Below are 19,708 nucleotides of genomic sequence, written 5' to 3'. Positions count from 1 at the left end.
ACATGCAGCGTTGCATTGTTAGACTGTAGTTTCTGTATTAAGAGGTATTTTTGTGATAATTTATGTGTACAGAATTAATTTTCTTATTTACATCCTTCCCCCTTTAATTCAGAAAAGGATTCCTGACAAGCATAAATGGATTTGCTGCTGTGGATTACTCTGCCAAGTATGCAGAGAAATCCACTGTACTAAATTCCTGTAAGGGTGCGAAGTGGGCATTACAAGGAATGATTTAGCTTGTATTTTTAAAAACATCAATCGACCCCTTCCAGCCAGGATAATGGTCGGAAAGTTACTTCAGCCAAGGACTGGAGTATCTCTTTCCAGTATGGGAAGATCAACTAATCACCTCCAAAGGAAAAGTGGATACAAAAACGTGCATTTGCGCAGCAGGCTCAATTCCCTAGTAAAGAAATATATCCAATGTAGATTTTCAGAACGAATAACTAGGAGCCCATAGAAGATGTCACAAGGCATTCCCAGTGGTGTGCCTGGAACCTGGGAATGGTGCTGCTATCCAGATGTACTTCTAGGAATGTTTATGAATTAAGGGGGGGGAAGGGGGGCGGCGGGGGGGCTTTGGGGGTTGAGAGGAGTAAATGTAAAAGTACACTCCGGAGGAGATGGAAATCTTTTGATTGTAATATAGATATCTATGTAGATAAATGCCTACCTGTACTGTAAGCAGTATAAGCATCTGCTTGTGGTGTAATTCTGTAGCTTCACATGCTTAGCATACTCCTGCCATCTAGTGTTGGGCTCAGATGTTTGCAAGTTATTTTTGTTTGAAGAAGTCTTTCGAAACAAGATGTGATGGGAACTTCTTTATGTAACTATAAATCTTGCCTCGGTCATGCATAGCTAATTACCCCATATATTACATCACTCATGACACGTTCTATAAAATCACTGCAAAATTTGAAATTACATTATTGATGACAAGACTGTGCAGGGTGGGGTCTCGACTTACAGTTACCTTAAGGCACGGGTTAAAGTTACTAGAGAACTTTAAATCCTGAATTTCAGTCGTTTCTTTTTTAGTTTAAAACATTATATTGCCACTGAAATTTTCACTTTAACCTTCTCAGTGGATATATACATATAATACATTAACTTACATATATATGGAATTATGAGAAGTAAACCTATACTTACTATGTACATTTACTTTGTCGATATTTCAGTCTTTCATATTATGCCCCTGATAATCTAGAGCACAATATTCTGGAGCCAATATAAAGACGGCATACCCCAGAGAGTTACTTACTGTGCCTTTGTAACGTACCAACGAAAGTAACTTCAGGTATATATTCTTAAAATGTACAAGAGCGTTCTTCAAGTGCAGAGCCAAACCTATAACAAAGTTACTTCAAGTTTTAGAATCGGAAACATACCCAAGAAAGTAACTTAAAGCTCAAAGCTGTTCATGCACCTGAGGCATGGCGCAGAGTGGGCAGGGCTGTTTGCCCCACGCTCCACTCTTTTCAAGGCCTCGTGCTCTCACTAAGTGTAGTTATGCATCACAAAAGCAAACCAGGCCTACTTTTGTTCTATATTAATAAAGTAGTAAGAAATGTCAGCTGCCACTTTACTGGAGTTACCTCGAAATGTGTTCGAGATCACTTCTGAGTGACCTGCTCAAGCACCAGAAAGGGGTCCCATGTGATCCAGGCACAACACAAGTTTCTGAAAGGTCAGATCTGAGAGAGTAACTTCAGAGTCTTAAAAGTTCCAGGAAAAGCTTCTTCAAGCTCAGTCAACTACATTTGGAAGGGGCAGATGCTTCAAATTCAGAATCCTAGGTCGTTTCTTGTGGTGGTTTAAAAAGGTTTGCTCCCGCTATACAACAGCCATCATGAGAGGATTTATAATAAATCAGAGACTAAAGAAATTCTGTTACACCAACAAACAATACAGCATCAGCCTCTTGGGTGGACACCATTTTAGACACTGAAAGTCACACACCTTAAATAGGCAATGAGGACAGGGTGGATTTCATACATTTCTTTAATGAACAGCCTAAGAATCATTCCATTCTTCGTCACAGCAGCACGTTTTCAGGCTAGAAGAGCAACACAAACTCTACTGTATGTAATGCCAGTTTTTAATTATTATGGGATCCTGAATGTATTCTAAATCACAATATTCAGGGATGCAACGATCCGAGGGCGGGTTCTTAATTGGACTCGGAATTCTAAAGAGTATATATGGCAAAGTATAACCAATGGGCATGACGGCTACTTAGCAAACCATAGGTTTGATGGCATCATCAGGGCTAACATGGGAGGCCATACCTCAGCTGCACAAACATTCTCATCTGCAGTTTCTTCTGTGACACACTGGTCAATGGTTTCAATACGACACAAAATGTGCTCAATCATATATAAACACTTTTGAAAATCCAGGACCCTATTCGTTTTATGGCACTTAAAATGTTTGTATACTGGGTTCACTAAGGATCTCACTTTCACACTTACCTAAAATTTATCATTTTAAACAAGATATTCCGGAAATGTGTTAATATCTTCACAGTTTGAAACAATTTTTCTAAACATTTGGTAATATTGCTAAGCTTTCAGGCATTGCTAACTACAGCCCTCCCACTCTGGAAATTGTTCTAGCTTCACTACTAAATGTAGTATAATATGGCACATTAATATGTCATATCCTAATTAAGATGTTCTTGAGAATAAAATTAGGCAAAACACAAATTCCACTCAGCGCATGCTTGGGCATGAGTAACCGCCATCGGAAGATGTTGTTGTGTCTGAATTGGAACTGGAATCCTTGCCCAGACCTTCTCCCAGGAACTCTGCAACAACCTCGCCAATTTCTTCCAGGGCACGTTCACTAAGATCTACCAGAACTTCGAACCCCAGCCCATCGACTTCTACAAACAACTCATCCAACCCTGTAACCGCCGCAAGTAACTGACTGACCGTATAAAATCAGCTCACCCCCAGGAAACCACCTCCATCATGAGCGTGTCCACGGAGGGGCCCCCACCGACCCACGCCCGCACCACATCTTCAACCTAGGAGGCACAAGGATCTCTGAGGAACCATTCGAAGACAGGTAAGGTGGAGGAAATGTATTTGCGTACAGTAACTCCCATCAAACCAGAGCACAGCACCTCACTTCCCCTCAGTTGACTTGCTTGGAACTCTCTCCCGCTGTACAAAGGATACAGAACATAGACTGCTGTCCACACTCCATTGTGCCTTACATCATCCTATACCAAGGAAACATGTAGATACAGGATTACAACAATCAGCCACCAACTCACCTCCCTATTCAAGCCATCTACAGCCACAAGCACCTTCCCCAAGGCTGGAAACAAGCCATGGGCAACGCACTACTAAAGAAACCTTCAGCAGACCCCAACAAATTCAGCAAATACCGGCCCATCTTCCTGCTACCATTCCCAGACAAAGTCCTAGAGAAAGCCCTCAACCAACAACTCGCTAAGCACCTGGAACAGAACATTATTCGACAGCTCCCAATTTGTCTTCTGCATCAACCACAGCACAGAGACACCCGATGGTGGCCACCGATGACATACGAACCCTTCTCAACAGAGGAGAAACAGCTGCACTGATCAGCTTCGACCAATCAGCAGCATTCGACACAGTCTCCCACCACAAGCTCATTACAGGGTTGCACAGCATCAGCATCCAAGGAATCGCTCTCAAATGGATCACCTCATTCCGCAGCAGAAACCAGTCTGCCTACCACGACTCACCACGTACCCTAATCTGTGAAGTATCCAAAAGCAAGTCGCTCAGCCTCACCCCTCTTCAACACCTACATGACCCCATTGGCCGACAGTCAGATTCTAGGGGCTCAACATAATCTCATACACTGACGACATGCAAGTTCTCCTCTCCATCTCCATCACCAACTGGATCAGTAACATTGCCTGAAGCGCAACACGGATAAAAATGAGGTACTGATCCTCGGGAACAACCTCTCCCCCCTTGGACGACTCCTGGTGGCCAGCAGAACTGGGCCCAGCACCATCTCTGTCCAAACACTGCAAAAATCATGGCATCATCATGGACAGCAAGCTAACTGTGACATCCCAGGTCAACGCCATCTCCTCCTCCCCGCTGCCTCTTCATCCTGAGCAAGATCTTCAAATGGCTACCACAAACTACAAGACGCACAATCACTCAAGCCCTCATCATCATCATCCGACTGGACTATGGCAACCCTCTCTACTCGGGAATTGCAGCTCACCTCCTCCATAGACTTCAGGTTATACGGAACACAGCCCCCAAACTTGTCCTCGACCTCCCTCAACGAACCCACATCACCCCTCACCTCAAGAAACTCCACAGGCTCCCAGTGCAGGAGATGCCAGTTCAAGCTATTAACTCACTCATACAAAGCCCTTCACAACTGCGGGCCTGCCTACAACTAACACCACCTGAACTTCCAGACACCTACGCTCCTCATCCCTCTTGTTCACCTTCACCCCGCAAGCACTGATGCAGAAGCAGTGGACGCTCCTTCATCACAGCCAAGAGGTGAAAGGACCTCCCTCTACTCCTCCGGACCACCCTTTCATTATCAGAGTTCCAAAAATCATTAAAGACCTGGCTCTTCGACTAAATCACTGGACCCCGCCAGCCCCTGGATACCCTCACGGGTGACTGACAGCACTCCAGAAATCTACGGATTGATTGAATCCTCTAATCATGGCCTCCTTCACTTAGTACACAGAGAAGGCAACATTTGTCTACGTCCATTGTAGAGGTGTGGAAACTGAGCAATTATTATCCACTGCTCGGAAATGGAAGAATGCAACAAGAATAAAAATGTTTGATTGCTTATGTTGCTTTTTTTTTTTTTAATGGACTGATTTTTTCTATCCGTTTTTAATAGTGGTCATTAATAAAAATTACATTAAATAAAAATGAACACATTTCTTATAGACTTGGTTGACATTTACACAATTCCATCTATTCTTATGGCGACACTGCTGGTTGAGCTATATTCAGGAGCCAGTGATATAATGAACAACGAATCAAACTTAACAGACCTCTAGGTGGGGGTGAGGAAGATATAGCACCTGCAGTATACTTACAGAGTTGTACCCAGTTTGAAGAACAAGCCAACTATTCAATTGCGTATGGTGGTGTAAAGCTTGAAGCACATGCAACATTTTGGAAAAACTGCTCCATGTAAAATGACATGAGGCCTGTAGTCTATTATTTGGGGAGTTACATCTGGGAGAGCAAGGTGTCATTATGCTCGGTGCGCATATTGCTGTGGTATGTTCTTTTGTGTGGTGGGGGGCACTTGTGTGCTGCCTAAGAAATACCTGACTTTTACTTGGACCAGCAGCTGCTGTATCGTCATCGTCTTCACTTTCTTCCGGTGGGGTGTAGATACGAAGGAAGGATAGACCAAACTGGCTGCGTTTGTTGAAAGGCTGGCTGCATGTCACTCGTACTCTATCCCATTTTTCACTCATTGCCTCAGGAAGAAAATCACCTAAAAAGAAGTAACATTGAGAATAAACCAGCATACACTTTGCTTAATGCAAGCGTTCATTAAAATGCAGTATCATAATCAGAAGGAGCACAGAGGCATTCTAGAATCCAATAGCCATCTACATAAACATAGAAATCTCCCTAAACGTAATAGCTGCTTCAATCCCACAACTCAACATAACCAATAAGAAATCACTGAAACAAGCAGGAATCTCGAGAGAATAGATTCTGGTACATCCACTGCAATAGACATAGAACCTACAACCAGACAGCCATCCATCCATCATTCTGCAGAGTAAAGAAAATATTAAAGATCTTTAACAGGGAACAGGCAAGTACAAGCACCCTTATCTCATATCTGAACACTTCATTCCAAACAACCTTCCACATGCAACTATGCCTTGAAACACCCCTCACTAATGGGCCTTCTGTACTTTTAAAACATTTCAAACCAACAGACCGGTCCTAAACTTTATGAGTGAACTAAAGCCTTCCTCCTAATCCCAAAAATGTAGAACCAGTGAAAAATTAAACATGTTCTAGTCTTACATATAGCTCAGCCCTCACCCCAATCTCTCAAACTATCCATCTCGTACCTGCCACCAGTGGGAGTCCTAGCATCTAAGATCAATGCTGTAGTGCATTAAGAGCCGAGTTTTGCCATTTTTCCCCCCAAACACGGAGCACCGATGCCCTTCGGTTTTCTAAATCTCAAGCAAATGGAAAATAATGTTTTTCCTCTGCTGAGGTTCGATACTACCTACCCAAAATGGGGTTATCCAGGCAGCTCTGCTAGGAACGTGGTTAGGAATTAGCCAAGTACCTCACGCTAAATTGTAGACTGATTTCATACTAAAACTCTGCAAAACCAAGAATCAAATAGTACACCTTTTACCTAGATTTATAATGTAAAAACATAATACATCAACCCCCAGGCATGTACGGTGCTCACTGGCATTGCAAATTTTTTCAGCCACTCCCAACTAATCATAGTATCCTCAAGCCTGACTTTTATGGCCAAAAAATGTATCCAATGACATTACATTTTACCCTCAACTCTCACAGCTTTCCACATAATTCATGCACACTTTATTTATACAGAGTAGTTTATTAAACCCTATAATCCATTAAATAAAGAGGATAAAACCATTGTCAGTAACAACAAAAACACTTCACACATTATGAACCAGTTGTAAATATAATCTTACATTTGAGCCACCATAGTACATCTTCTGCATACATTTAAAAACAGTCTGCAACTTCCAGGTGGTACCCTTGACAACACCCTGCTTAGCTACCGACGTGAGTCGAGGTACAAGAAAAATAAGTAAAGAACTAAAAAGAAGTCCAAAGATACCTGAACTCAAACAAACAAGCTTTCTCGTTTACAATCCCAAGACTCTTATGAAAAACCATCCTCTTGCATATTACTGGAAGAGGTTGGGCGCAGCGGCCTGGGTGCCTGACTCCGGACCACAGGGTTCACGGTTCGATCCCCGGCTCTGGCGGCAGGTTAGGGCAATAGCTTGCTTAATCTTCCAGACGGCGCCCAGCGCCCGGACACCTCGGTCGGAGGTAGCTGTGCGCTTTACAAATGCTGGCATTAGTGTGGATATCTTGCTAATAACAATTCGAGAAGATCCTCAACACTTCTATAGTCAGCTTACTTCCCAGGAATCACTTCTGCTCCATGACACACTCCTCCATCTCTGACCATCTCCAAATTTCCTGTGTCTGTCTGACTAAAGATATATTCCAAATTGTCACACTACGCAAGTACTGTAAATAAAATAAAGGAAAATTGTTTGGTGGAAGATTCTAGCTCCCTTCTGCCCATCCTTCGAGCACACACATTACCCTACAAAAGAGCACTGACCTCCTAATTAAGGAGCAACATTAATTATTTTCCTGTAAATATAACAGATTGGCAGTTCTAGCTACTCTTATGCATTAGCTAACAAAAATCAGGCACTACTCATAAGGTCTCTGCTACCAACTCCATAGCAGAAAAAAATATTAAGCCGCAAAATAAGCAATCTTTCTCCTGTCCCAACCTAATATATTAATTCCCCCAAAATCAGTAATCCCCCCTCCCTCCACGAGGAAATTTCATATAATCAATAATATAAGGCAAGGACTATCATCATCATTGATAAACTGAAATATTAAAGCACCAGCATTGCGCCTGAAGTTTCCCTAGAAGAGAAAGAAACATTTGAAACGTACTAATGCGCAAGTCAACACTAGACTAATCCACCTTTTAAATTAAGAATGGTTAGCAAAGGAGATGATAGGGGAGGGAGAGATAGAAAGGTATGCGAAGAGAGATCCATTACTTTCCAGAATATGGGTTCTAAACCAGACCTCCCCATCTCAAAAGCACCCACTAAAAAGGTTCAGGCACCATCACAATCAAAGCAGACAAAACTATGCTAGAACAGGGAAACTAATCCGCAGCTGTACTCCCGTACAGAGCCTATAGGCTAATGATTTCTCCATTCCTCTTTGCAAAAATAACTGGGGTACGATCCACACTCGCCTTAGTGTTATTGCCAGATGATTCTACTCTGCCCACCTAAGGATTTCTCTGGATTATTTGCAATTATTAACTCCTGGGCCATGTTTTGGGACTATAGTCTGGAAACATGAACACCTCCACCCTTTATCATATTCCTCTCATATTCACTCATACCAGAGTGGCAAAAACCAGGCCACTGCCTTGTCCTTCATCTGTTGCTTTCCATGTGAATACCATCCACAGATGTAATCACAGTATGAGCCCTGTGATATATAAACTTAAACGAACATCTGCAGTTAAGTAAAGTGTTGCTGCAGCAACACTAATCCAGTTGTTCTCACATGGCTCAGTGTCTGCGATATTCCCATTGCCACCAGAAGATTCAGACTACATTTAAGCAGGAGAGAGGGGAAAAAAAATATTCCAATTCAGAGGTGAAAAAATAAAAACACAGGACATACTGATGCAGTAACAAAAGAAATACAAACCATGCGACCACGAGAATCAGCATGGTCACATTATACTTGTGAAGTAGAAGTGGTGGTCCTTTGTAGCAATCAATTATATGCACCGCTTTCCAACTCATTGATGATGCATCAGAATACAGTCAGATGACAGCATTGTTTCTGCAAGGACTGCATTTACCTTTCTTGAACATTCGAACACCAGTGCGATTCTTCCCCATCTTAGCGTCCGCTGGGGTCATGAGCGTAGTGGTAGGAAGCAGAGTGATAAAAGGCTGGTCCACAGGCCAAGATGAGCGGCCCACATCAATCTCCAGGAAGGCCGACCCACAGTTCCCTAGATGTGAACAACATCAACACTCACCATAAATAAACCTAATGCAAGACTAGAAGTTCCCAACCCACGAAGTAACGACCAAAACCTTAGCAGCCGGATAACCCGCTAATACATTTAACTTGCTAGAGCAGTTTGTCCCTCTACTTCACAGCCAGCAGCACCACCAAGTAAGAATCTGCACTGATAGTCCTGTTCTGAGCCTACACAATGCCCTCCAAAGCAAACCTCAAAAAACAGCCCTCACCGCAGCAAAGACTGCCTATCGAGGTCAAGCAGCACAGGACAGAAGAGGTGGGAAAGAAGTGTGTGGAGGGAGTGGTGTTATTAAACGCTGGCTGCAGCACATACATATTGCGTGGCTTCCACTCTCCTGCACTTTACAGGCGTAGGACGATCAGAAGAGGACACGAGCTACAAATAATGTTCCTGCTGGACTGTGTTCGTATCAGTTAACACAGATCACTGTAAGAGACTGCCCTACCATAGCATCATTGGTTTCGTCCTTGCAGTACCTATGTCAATGAAGCCGATGTGACTGGCATGTTCCAACTGCAGCTCTACTTTTATATGCTGGTTGTGGTCTTGGGGGCAGCTTAACCAGGGGTGGGTCCCACTCAGCAGGTTCTCCACTGGGTGCTTCGGGTCCTGGTGAGGTGAAAAATGCACATGTGAGCATTTCAGCCAATCGCATCACACACAAACAAATCTACAGCCATTTATTCTGCAGAGGATTATGCTATCCATATACTTCCAAAAGCTATCTGTGTTCTTTCACATTTCTTGGTCATTATTTACAGGAATTATATTGAAAAATATTAAATGAAAACCATAAAATCTGTTGGCAGAAACAAAGGCCAACCCTATACACCACAAACTTTGAAAGCAGTGTTACTATCTCAGCCTCGGAGTGAACCTCCGCTCTAGAGTGGCACCTCGCCTCAAAATCCCATCGTACAAGCAAAAAAAAACATGGGTGGCACATCCTTCTCTGTTCAAGCAGCCAAACTATGGAACTCTTTACCCCCAAACATAAGATCCACAGACAACCACCTCATCTTCAGAAGACTACTAAAGATACATAACCACTATACACTAACAGAAAAATACAGCACTGTGTATATGAACATTTATTTGGACTATAGATGTGTACCTACATATGTGTATTGCTTAGTATAATAGTGTACGAGCATTGTTTTTAAAGATGTAAATATTTGTGAGTTCTGCTTAACAAACATTAATACCTATAGTTACATTATTCTGTTTAACATTTATATAAGTGATTGCATAAATAAGTGAATTTTATCATAACTATTTATCTACTGTTTCACTATTGAATTACAACAAAAAACTGAAGTACAGCAACACTGGAGTGTGATTTTATTAAATGCAACTTTAATCTACATACACATAATATATATCCCTTCCATGTACTTTTGTATTTGTATGTTTATTACTTTGATTCTAATTCAGTATATCCAATGCACTACCCTATATCTCATCCTATATCTCTTGCAATATATATCTTCTACCTCCACAATCACATTCATTCCATCCCACTACTATGAGCCCCAAAATAACTATTTCTAGACTCTTCCCTCCTCTACCCCTCCTTGCATCATCTCAAACTTCTTTTACTATTCAGATCTCCGAAACACTTTCTAAACCATTCCTTGAATCTAACCCCTCCACCTCCCCTTTATTCACCCCAAACCCCCTCCTACTGCTATGAACTAAAAAGAAAAACCTTAACAAAGAGTTCTAGACCCTTCCTTCGTTTATCCCTCCATTAATCCTTTTACAATCCAAACAACATACTAACATATCCACCGCTCAAATCAAATTATTTTCATATTTCCCTGCACTAATTCAACACCAATTCTGTATGGGTTCCATAGTAGCCTGCTACTCACTGAAAAGTGCTACAACACCTCATCAAGGGAGCAAGCACTATATAAATGCAAACACTTACCTCTTCGATCCCTTTAATATCCTTTTCAATCCAAATAACAGACTAACATATCTGCCACTCAAATTAGTTTCATATTTCACTATACCAATTCATCACTAATCCTTTTTGTGCTTCGGAGTAGAGTGCTAAACGCCCAAAAAAGCACTTTGACACCTCGTCGGGGTTAGTAGGCGCAATATAAATGCACTTACAATACAATAATTCAAGGATCCGTTGCCTTCGTTTCCATGACAGAACCAGTAACGTGCCATGAGCAGAACTGGTCAGAAGAGAAGCACAAAAAAATGAAATGGTAAAAATACTCAGTTTTCAAACGGGGTCTACCATTCTCCCTTCACCCTCCCTAGTTTCCTTTTTGTATGGCTGTATCTAGTAGCATCTTAAGAGCCATTCTATATTTTTCATTCTCACAAGACCGTAATGAAAAGCAGGATCATAGTCTTCCAGTTTGTCATTTAAATGGGGAAGACAGACACAGCTTTAGGACGCCTTCATCATTAACTTAATGAATCAGTACTTCACTTAAAGACACTGGTTTCCAATTATTCAAAGGGCCAAAGATAGGCACTGAGCTATTTCTCATCTGCAATCATACCTCAGAGCTAAAGGACACAATATGCTGGATTTTGAGTGGTGACATTTCTGCAGTAGCTTTTTTGTTGAGTCATAAACCACCAGACGCCAGTAGTGCAGGAAAACGTCATCCGTTGCCTCCCAGAATAACAGAACCACCATCGACCAGTTCCACCTCTGAAGTCCTCCACAGGTCACTCAACTGCTAGGGAAAGCAGAATAAACGATTGAGTTGACACCAACATGCACTAAACGTTAACTTTCATCATCATCACTGAATGAATTTTAATATATAATTTTGAGTGGGAATGTTTACCCGTTATCCCTATTCTAAATACTTTTTGGTATTACAATTCATAAATACATTCCTTTGCATCATTTGATAGAATCTTAAAACAGCATTTCGGTTTAAGATGATCAAAGAATTACAAACATGATTAAACAATTTCGAGGAACACACCCTACAACATAAATGCCTTATTAGGTTAACTACTGGTGCACATTATGTCAGTCGTTGTGTGCAGCAATACAGTCCTAGGACCCAAGTGGCTATTTAGTCTTGGAAACGGATCCAGCTATCTCTCTGGAGGTTTGATTCCACACTTTGTAAAATACAAATCTCTACTTATCTTGAAAATGAAAACAGGCTGTAGGTATTGCTCATTCAGCATTAAGATGGCATCCTCAGCATTTTACGTGGTTCGTAACTATCCAGGAGCCAACGTGGCACCGGCAACCAACCTCTACTGCTCCCTTTAACCACAGAAGCAATGTGAGCATCTGCCATACATTCCCCTTCCCCCTGACATACATTAAGATGGAGCTACACAGCCCAGGGGAATACAAGTGGGAAGACACCAGAGTCCTGTGCTTTGTGTCCAGTGTCTTTGGGCATTGTGGCCCTCATCCTGCATTCACGGCACTTAATTCTAGAACCACTGGAGGCCCCCATACCTTGTGGTAAACAAGCTGCTAACATCTAGACCGGTTCCCTACAAGCTGATCACAGCACACAGCAATGGCCATGTTAGAAGTATCAATGTCCAGTCATCTGCTATTACTACAAGAAAATTACATCTAATCAACTAGAAGGGTGAAACACACTAAAGTAAGTCAACACGTAAGACTGAAAGTAAAGAAAAGTAGAACACAACTGCGATAGGCCCAAGCTGGGAATGTATGGTCTACTTTATGAATGGCAGGTGATTCTGGCCAAGACTGGCAGTGACACCATGGCGACAGGCCCTTATCACCTAATGACACAGCAAACTATACGTTTGGACACCCGTATCCTAAAGGTTCTGCCCTGCTTGCTGGCTGGCGAAATATTACACTGACTTGTAATGAACTGCCAGTGCTGTGGAAGAAAAACTGTATTGCAACAGTTATTCTGTGAAACGTTCTGTCACCTGTTCATGTTTTTGTCACTATATACAACATTCAAATAAATAAATACACAAACGACTAGTTCAAAGAGGCAGGAGATACAGCTTTAGCCTTCTTTTCTTGCTAGTAAAGTCATGAAATATTAATTTTAGTAGCTTGCGCCACCTGAGCACTGCACACTTGAGAGTTCAGTACGGAGGCCCACACACAACACAATTGCCTGATGGAGAACAGATCCTGTGCACACGCTGGTGAGATCAGTGGTCCTGAAGTCAGAATGCAAATCTTATATAAGAGTGGATAGCGCATGAAAGGTTCAAAATGATCAAAACACAAAGTTTCAAGTAGGTGAAAATGATTTTATAAGTCAATTGTTGGTCAGTACAGAAAATAATAGCCAGCCGATACGTGTTTCGTCACACCGTGTGGGAGATGTGACTCATCAGGGCTAGGAAGAGCATGAAGCAAGAAACAAAGAAGGGAGGAAAATGCCAAATTAAAAACTGGGATACACAAAGTTATATCAACAATTGAAAAGTGAAAGTGAAAAGACTGTGCTGGAAAAAGTACTAGGTGGGTTGTGAAGACCCTGTAGTGAAAAAGGCATGAAAGAAATGACATTGAGTAACCTGATGACCAAATATTCAAAGTGATGTGTGTTAAAAGCTTATGATACAATCGCAGACAAAAAGTCTTAGAATGGGAAGATTTGATGTACAGAGTACTTATGCAGGTTCGACCTAAGAGGAGACCAAAAACAAAACACAAACCAAGCAGGATATCGTTTCAACGTGAGCAGGGGGAGAAGTGTATTGTTGTGACCACATGAGTGACTAACATGAATACTGCAATAAAGTCAAAGAACAATAAACATATATAATTGAAAGAGATAGAAATGGCATGTGAGGGTGGTCCAAATACAGTACAGTATTGATTTACTCTTGACGGTACTAAGTGAAAAGTGTTTCAGCAAAAGGATGGACGTGGCAAATGTAGCAAGACTCCTGAGATAGGTCAGAAAACAGATGACATTACAATGGAAAAGGCAAGCGATAAAAATTGTACCCGCCCGTACTGTGGGAGCGTAATATAAAATATACAGTACACAGGGAAGGGAATTACATGGGTGATCAGTGATTCAAACAAACCCGAGCTCCTAACGTGTAAACACTAACTAGGTGCCAGTGGTTTTTGATTAAATCATATGCAAATGTGAACAGGTAAATGAGTCTGGTAAGAAAGCTATATTGCTAGGTAAATCAATATACATCACAGTAAGCGGCTGTTAAAGACATGTCCGGTAGGCATAACAATGTGAGGTGTGATAATATACATCAGTAGAGCATCAGAAACGTGGGCGCGTAGTATAGAGCAGAAGGTAACATTGTGAAGCAAAAACCTTCGAGCTCTTAGAGCGCCATTGCTTCCTGTTCTCTTAACCCAAACCCAGTCTCTTTCAAAAACAATTGCCTGATGGAAGGCCTTCTAATGATTTAGGCTCATCCGAACAGGTGGTAGGATGTTCCATGGGGAATGGAGGCCAGAACAGAGTGCAGTGTCACAGACTCAATCGCTATATAGTGCTTAATAGAAAGGAACCGAAGAAGACCTGACGCATACTGAAATAGAAGACAATGATTTCAGAAAAGGAGTCGTTTTTTCAATTATGCAGATGTGTTTAAGTAGGTTCAATACCTACCAACCTCGAATTTGAAGCATATTTTCGACATTAGCAAGCTTCAAACATCGAACCTTTAAATTGCCCTTGCAGGGCTCATTTAATTTATTTTCAAACATCGGTCTCTACCCTGGGAAATACTTTAAATGTAAAGCCAGGTTTAAACTGCCTCTTCCGAAAATAGGAAACCAGTGCAAAAACGTCTATGGAGGGGGCCTAGAATCATGTTTTCCGGGGTGCCATTAGGATCACTGGTGGATTCTGAATGAATATCATTTGGTATTTCGATAGGTTTTACTTAGTGAGTCATAACATTGCAGCAATTACATCTCATGATTACATTTACATCACAGTGATTACTTTACTACACAGGTATGGTGGTATTACTTATTACACGAAATTATATATATATATATATATATATATATATATATATATATATATATATATATATATATATATATATATATATTCAGTACTCCGCAGTTTCGCCCCGCTCCAGAATAACTAGCCAGGGCACACCAGAAAAACTCACGGACACGGACCACAGAAGTCTTTTCTTCAATTTATTCTCAGTGCGGGTATGTCAAAGACGTTTCGGCTCCACGAGCCTTGTTCACCTGATATATATATAATATATATATATTTTTCTTTTTTTTTCTTCGGAATTTGTAGTCGATTGCCTGGATTGCCCGTGCTCCAAAAGATACATCGGGAGTACAATAAACCCGGCAAAAAAGCGTATCTTGGAGCACATGCGTGCCATCACGAATAGGGATAAAAGCTACCCGGTGGCACGCCACTTTGACACCCACCACAAGAGCAATAGGGATCTATTGTCCTTCTACCTCGTTGACCAACTGGGGAGGAAAGAACGGGGTGGAGACAAAGTAAGGTCACTAAGAGCATTAGAGTCCAGGTACATTATTGACCTCCAAAGTATGCAACCTAGAGGATTGAATAATGACGAGGAACTTTGGGTCCACCTAGAATAATTCAGTTCATCACAAAAGTTGGCGCTTGTAGATACAAGGATATGCCTCCTAAAACAAACAAATCCCTAGAGAGTTAAATACACTGGGAAGATATAAAGTGAGGGAGCCCCAGTGGAGTATGCATTGTCCTACTCACTTCCATTCACAACTCTTCTCTCTCCCCGAATCAGTGTTTTTTTGTGATTAAGACAAATGTATTAGATCACACGCCCATAGAGGGAGAAAGAATAGGATGAGGGGATCGACAACAGTTAAGTGAGCCCATACAGGGGAAAATCTAAACAGTATATGCGCAAGTGTAATAGGGAATACAATACCATAGAGGAGAATGGTGACATATGACGCTGTTCATGAATCAAAAAATTATGGAGATGACATATACATCTCTCTTGAAGAGCGTAGGTTTAACTATTGCAAAATTACATCACATGGAAACAGAATGTTGCAATATGCACATGAGAATAACAAATGGCATGAATGTAAATAACTTGTTCCATTGTTCACCTTTTGCCTCCACCTCACCCCTTAAAAGAGGAACACATATGCGCAATAATGAAAAGTGATTTAGATAATATTGGATAATACCATGTTGTCTTTTTAAACATGCACGAGCACTTTATTTTCACCATTTCCCCTGTTTATTGATTGCTTTCTAATGTTTGTGTAAGAACTATAACATTGCATGTTAGAATATGGCCGCCGAAATACTTTCGGCAAAGTTAGTCCTCTCTCTTTGTTTAGAGAAGGGTGGGGATATAATGGTGGCTGATACGAAATTGCAATTGACACTGACAAAGCCTAAACGGTGAAACGCATCTATCGAGGGGGCAGGGGGTCTGCCAATAAATCTTTTGTTGTAAAACACCGACTTGGAGTGCCGTCTAGCTTTCACTCTGTGAATACGAGTGTGTGGCAAGTATATACATATATTTATTTATTTATATACATACATACATATATACATACACACACAAAGATAGATAGAAGGTAGTTTATTAGTAGGTGCAGGTAGGTATGCATGTACGTACCTAAAGCTACGAACACCACAATCACAGATAGTCAAGTCTCATTAAATTAATCCTTGCTCAAACAACGCTTGGTAGCTTGGTAAAGCATTTAATAATCACCAAAACAGTAAATAAGTAAGACAACACACAAAAATCCAACACCACTTTACTGACAAAAATCCAGTGATGGGAACAAAAGATATGAATTTTTAAAGAATGAATGTAAAAAAGTATGCTTTCTACAGCCAAAAAGAAAAACGCGCCAACTGCAGCCATCTGGTCGCACTGGACTGGGACCAAGTCAAAGTTTCAGAACAACCACGATGGAGCATGGGTTGGATAAGAGTTGTAGGGGCTGGTTAAGGTTTTGCCTTTGCACCTAGTCACTTTTTTGGAGCTTTTTTCCTCAATGTAGAGCGATCTTCTGCAGCAAGATGCGTCACGGCTCGACGACGGCAGCCTGCTTCAGCATAATGCCTGTGACTCCTGGAGGTCTTAGTCATTGACAGCGAAAAGCTCAGAAGATTCCAGCAGAGCAAACCTGGATTTCAGGCCAAGTCGTGGTTAGACGTCACCAGCTTGACTCTCACCCTCGGGGGAGGAGAGGTGGTCAACTTATGTAGCATAGCTGGCAAGGTTTCAGATTGCGATGTGTGACATTCCATATTTGGTGTAATTATGAGTGACATTTGAGCATTCACGAGCAAAATCAAGCAATAAATAAGGGGAAACATATAAATATCAGGCATTGCACACATTTGAGCAACGAGAAGCTGTAAGTTCTTAAAAATGCTACAAAGCACCAGAAATGAAAGGGCATTTATGAAAAAAGTGTTAGTAAGGGTCATTGTAAGTGGGAAAGAAGCATTTGACCTCTCTGGTGGAAAGACTGAGCAGCATGGACAATGCATATGACCTAGAGTGTCTGCTTCTAAGCACTACCATCAGACTGTGATCATTTTAGGTCGCAAGACACCATTACTTAAATTTTTATACAGTGCATCCCGCTAATAGAAATAAAATGCAAAACATTATAGGTGTCCATGAGCTGGAGCCAGTCTACCATATGGTGAAAGGGTAGGCGTTCGCTCAGTGCGAACGTCCGATCAACAATAATGCGAGTTAGAGGCGGCAGACAGCACAAATCTAGACATTGAATTTGGGTAAGACAGGCAGATGAGGCACACATTTATAAGCCACACCTGCCCGCCGCCCGCCTCAGTGGCCAAGGCAGATCTACACCAACCAGCAGGCAGCTGATCTCACGCTAAGCGCTTAAGTTAAAAGCAAATGTCTTGTAGATTAACATTTAAACACTCTGGTGCACTATCTCGCTCACATTTACTTGCGAGCCAAAGCAATTCGGGTTTACAGGCCAGCACGCCACTTTCTCGGCAAACGTGCATCGGCAGTCTCAGCTCAGACTCACTCAGCTGAGCTCACCAAGCTGCACAGTGTGGGCTCCAGTGGCAGCCGGGGGTCCGTGGGGTTGGGCCCGGTGGCCGTGAAGTAATTGATTTTAATTTACCACCCATGCTGAGAAGTGACGATTTGTCACACTCGCAGCCTAGTAGGCCTCCCACAAACGCGATTTCCTACAGCACATGTCTATTGGGCTCTGCCTCATGACGTCAGACAGAATGAATGCTGCGCCACACAGCGGAAATCTTATCCTTTTATTAATAAAATGTAGCAGCAAGTGAGGTAGTAGCGACTAACCAGCCCCAGAGCCAGCCAGGAGCAGCATGCACGCCTAGGCACACTGCCCCCGTTTTAATTTAGTCAGCATCACCATGGCTACTGCGGCTGGACTCAAGGCAGGCACTATGCCTATTATGCATAACTCTGCATTTATGTGCGGTGAGGCAGACCTTCACACTGAAATGCGTTCACATGCCTGATACGTGGTACTTGGCAGGGCGGATGTAGCTTTTTGACAAAAGTTGTCCAAATGTTTCCAAACTTTTGGCTTTTCTTCCAGAAGGTCTCTTGGGTCTTTGAGGTTCCACACCACCAGCCAAGGGTCCAGAAGCTCTGAGTTGCCTCTTGGAGGTTTGGAACTACAAATTCCACAATGCACCTGATCAAATTCTTTGAAGTCCAGGTGAAGTTGGTAAGCTGGTCTTGGTGGAGTTGATGCAGGTGACTTCTTGAAGCTCTTTTCTACCTGTTGCTTTCAGGGAGTCCACTCCTTAATCCTTTGAAGCCAGGCAAATTCCTCTTTGGTGAAGCCCAGAGCGTGCAGCAGGTGCAGTCCTCTCTTGGTGCAGACCAGGGGTTCAACAGGGCAGTCTCCTTCTCTTGATATTTTCAGGCAGGGATCAGAGTTGCTGGGCAGCTCTCCCATATTTAATCCAGTTTCTGTGCTGCAAGCTGGGGGGCACCCTTAACCAATGGGGTACAGGGTGCCACCCTCTGTTATGAAGTGTGGCATGTTGTTGTCCCAGGAAGCACCTCAACAAAAAACAAAATGGAGAATTTTTCTCCTGGAAGTTAACTTTACCCAACACTCCTCTTCCAGCTCCTCTCCTAATTCCATTACAGGGAATTCCATTTGGCTGGGCGTGCTTCTGCTTCATGTACTAGATGTCTTTCTCCCTTTGAAAACCAGTTTGGCTAACCAGCCCTTTTCCTGTCCTGGCATCTGCAGGCAGCAGATCTCCTCCCACCAAATGATTCTATTGTTTCAGACCAGGCCCCTTCACACCTAATCAGGAGCAGATTGGCTCACCCGATCATAGGCTGGTCAATCAGAGGAGGCTGCTACAGGCCTGCTTTAGGTAACTTCAGGAAAGCAAGTTCTAAAACTGATTATCAATAATAGTTCTAATAAATCTACAATTGCAAGTTGTTGGCTTTATTGTAACTATTATTCTGATATTTTAAATGATAGTTCTAGCTCAATTCTGTCAAACTTATACTTATTTAAAGTTTAATAAAGCCTTCTCATGTTAGCCTACCTAGCTTGCACACTAAAATGGGGGAAAACTAAATTGGCAGTTTTGCCTCACCAGCCCATATAACACATATGTATAATGTCCTTGCCTTTAGTTACAAGGAACCTTACCCTTGAGGCACCTAGGGTAGACCTTAAGGTGGACATATGTAATAAAAAGATTGTTTAAGATTTTGGAAGTGCTTTTAATTCCAAAGTCTAATTTGGACACAGTTTTATTTTAAAAGCAGCCTGCAAAGCAGGGCTGGCTATGAAATTACATCAGACGCCACAACAGTGCACACTTAAGTGCATTAATTCCGCTGGGGCCTCGAAACCTACATGCCA

At 42.0% G+C, this 19,708-nt stretch overlaps 1 protein-coding gene across 1 annotated transcript in view; it reads right to left on the bottom strand.

The window, feature by feature from the left end:
- The window catches only part of XNDC1N (XRCC1 N-terminal domain containing 1, N-terminal like), a 369,152-nt gene that overhangs the window by 325,512 nt on the left and 23,932 nt on the right, over positions 1-19,708 (bottom strand). The window contains exons 2-5 of the mRNA XM_078659006.1: positions 11,382-11,561; positions 9,330-9,462; positions 8,662-8,817; positions 5,327-5,499 (exon numbers count right to left, since the gene is read on the bottom strand). Coding sequence (XP_078515132.1) covers positions 5,327-5,499; positions 8,662-8,817; positions 9,330-9,462; positions 11,382-11,426 — 507 coding nt within the window. The 5' untranslated portion in view covers positions 11,427-11,561. The remainder of the gene's footprint in view (positions 1-5,326; positions 5,500-8,661; positions 8,818-9,329; positions 9,463-11,381; positions 11,562-19,708) is intronic.

The sequence above is a fragment of the Lissotriton helveticus genome, chromosome 8 (assembly GCF_964261635.1).
Source record: "Lissotriton helveticus chromosome 8, aLisHel1.1, whole genome shotgun sequence".
Taxonomy (NCBI): Eukaryota; Metazoa; Chordata; class Amphibia; order Caudata; family Salamandridae; genus Lissotriton; species Lissotriton helveticus.
This window is presented reverse-complemented; position numbering and strand designations above follow the sequence as displayed.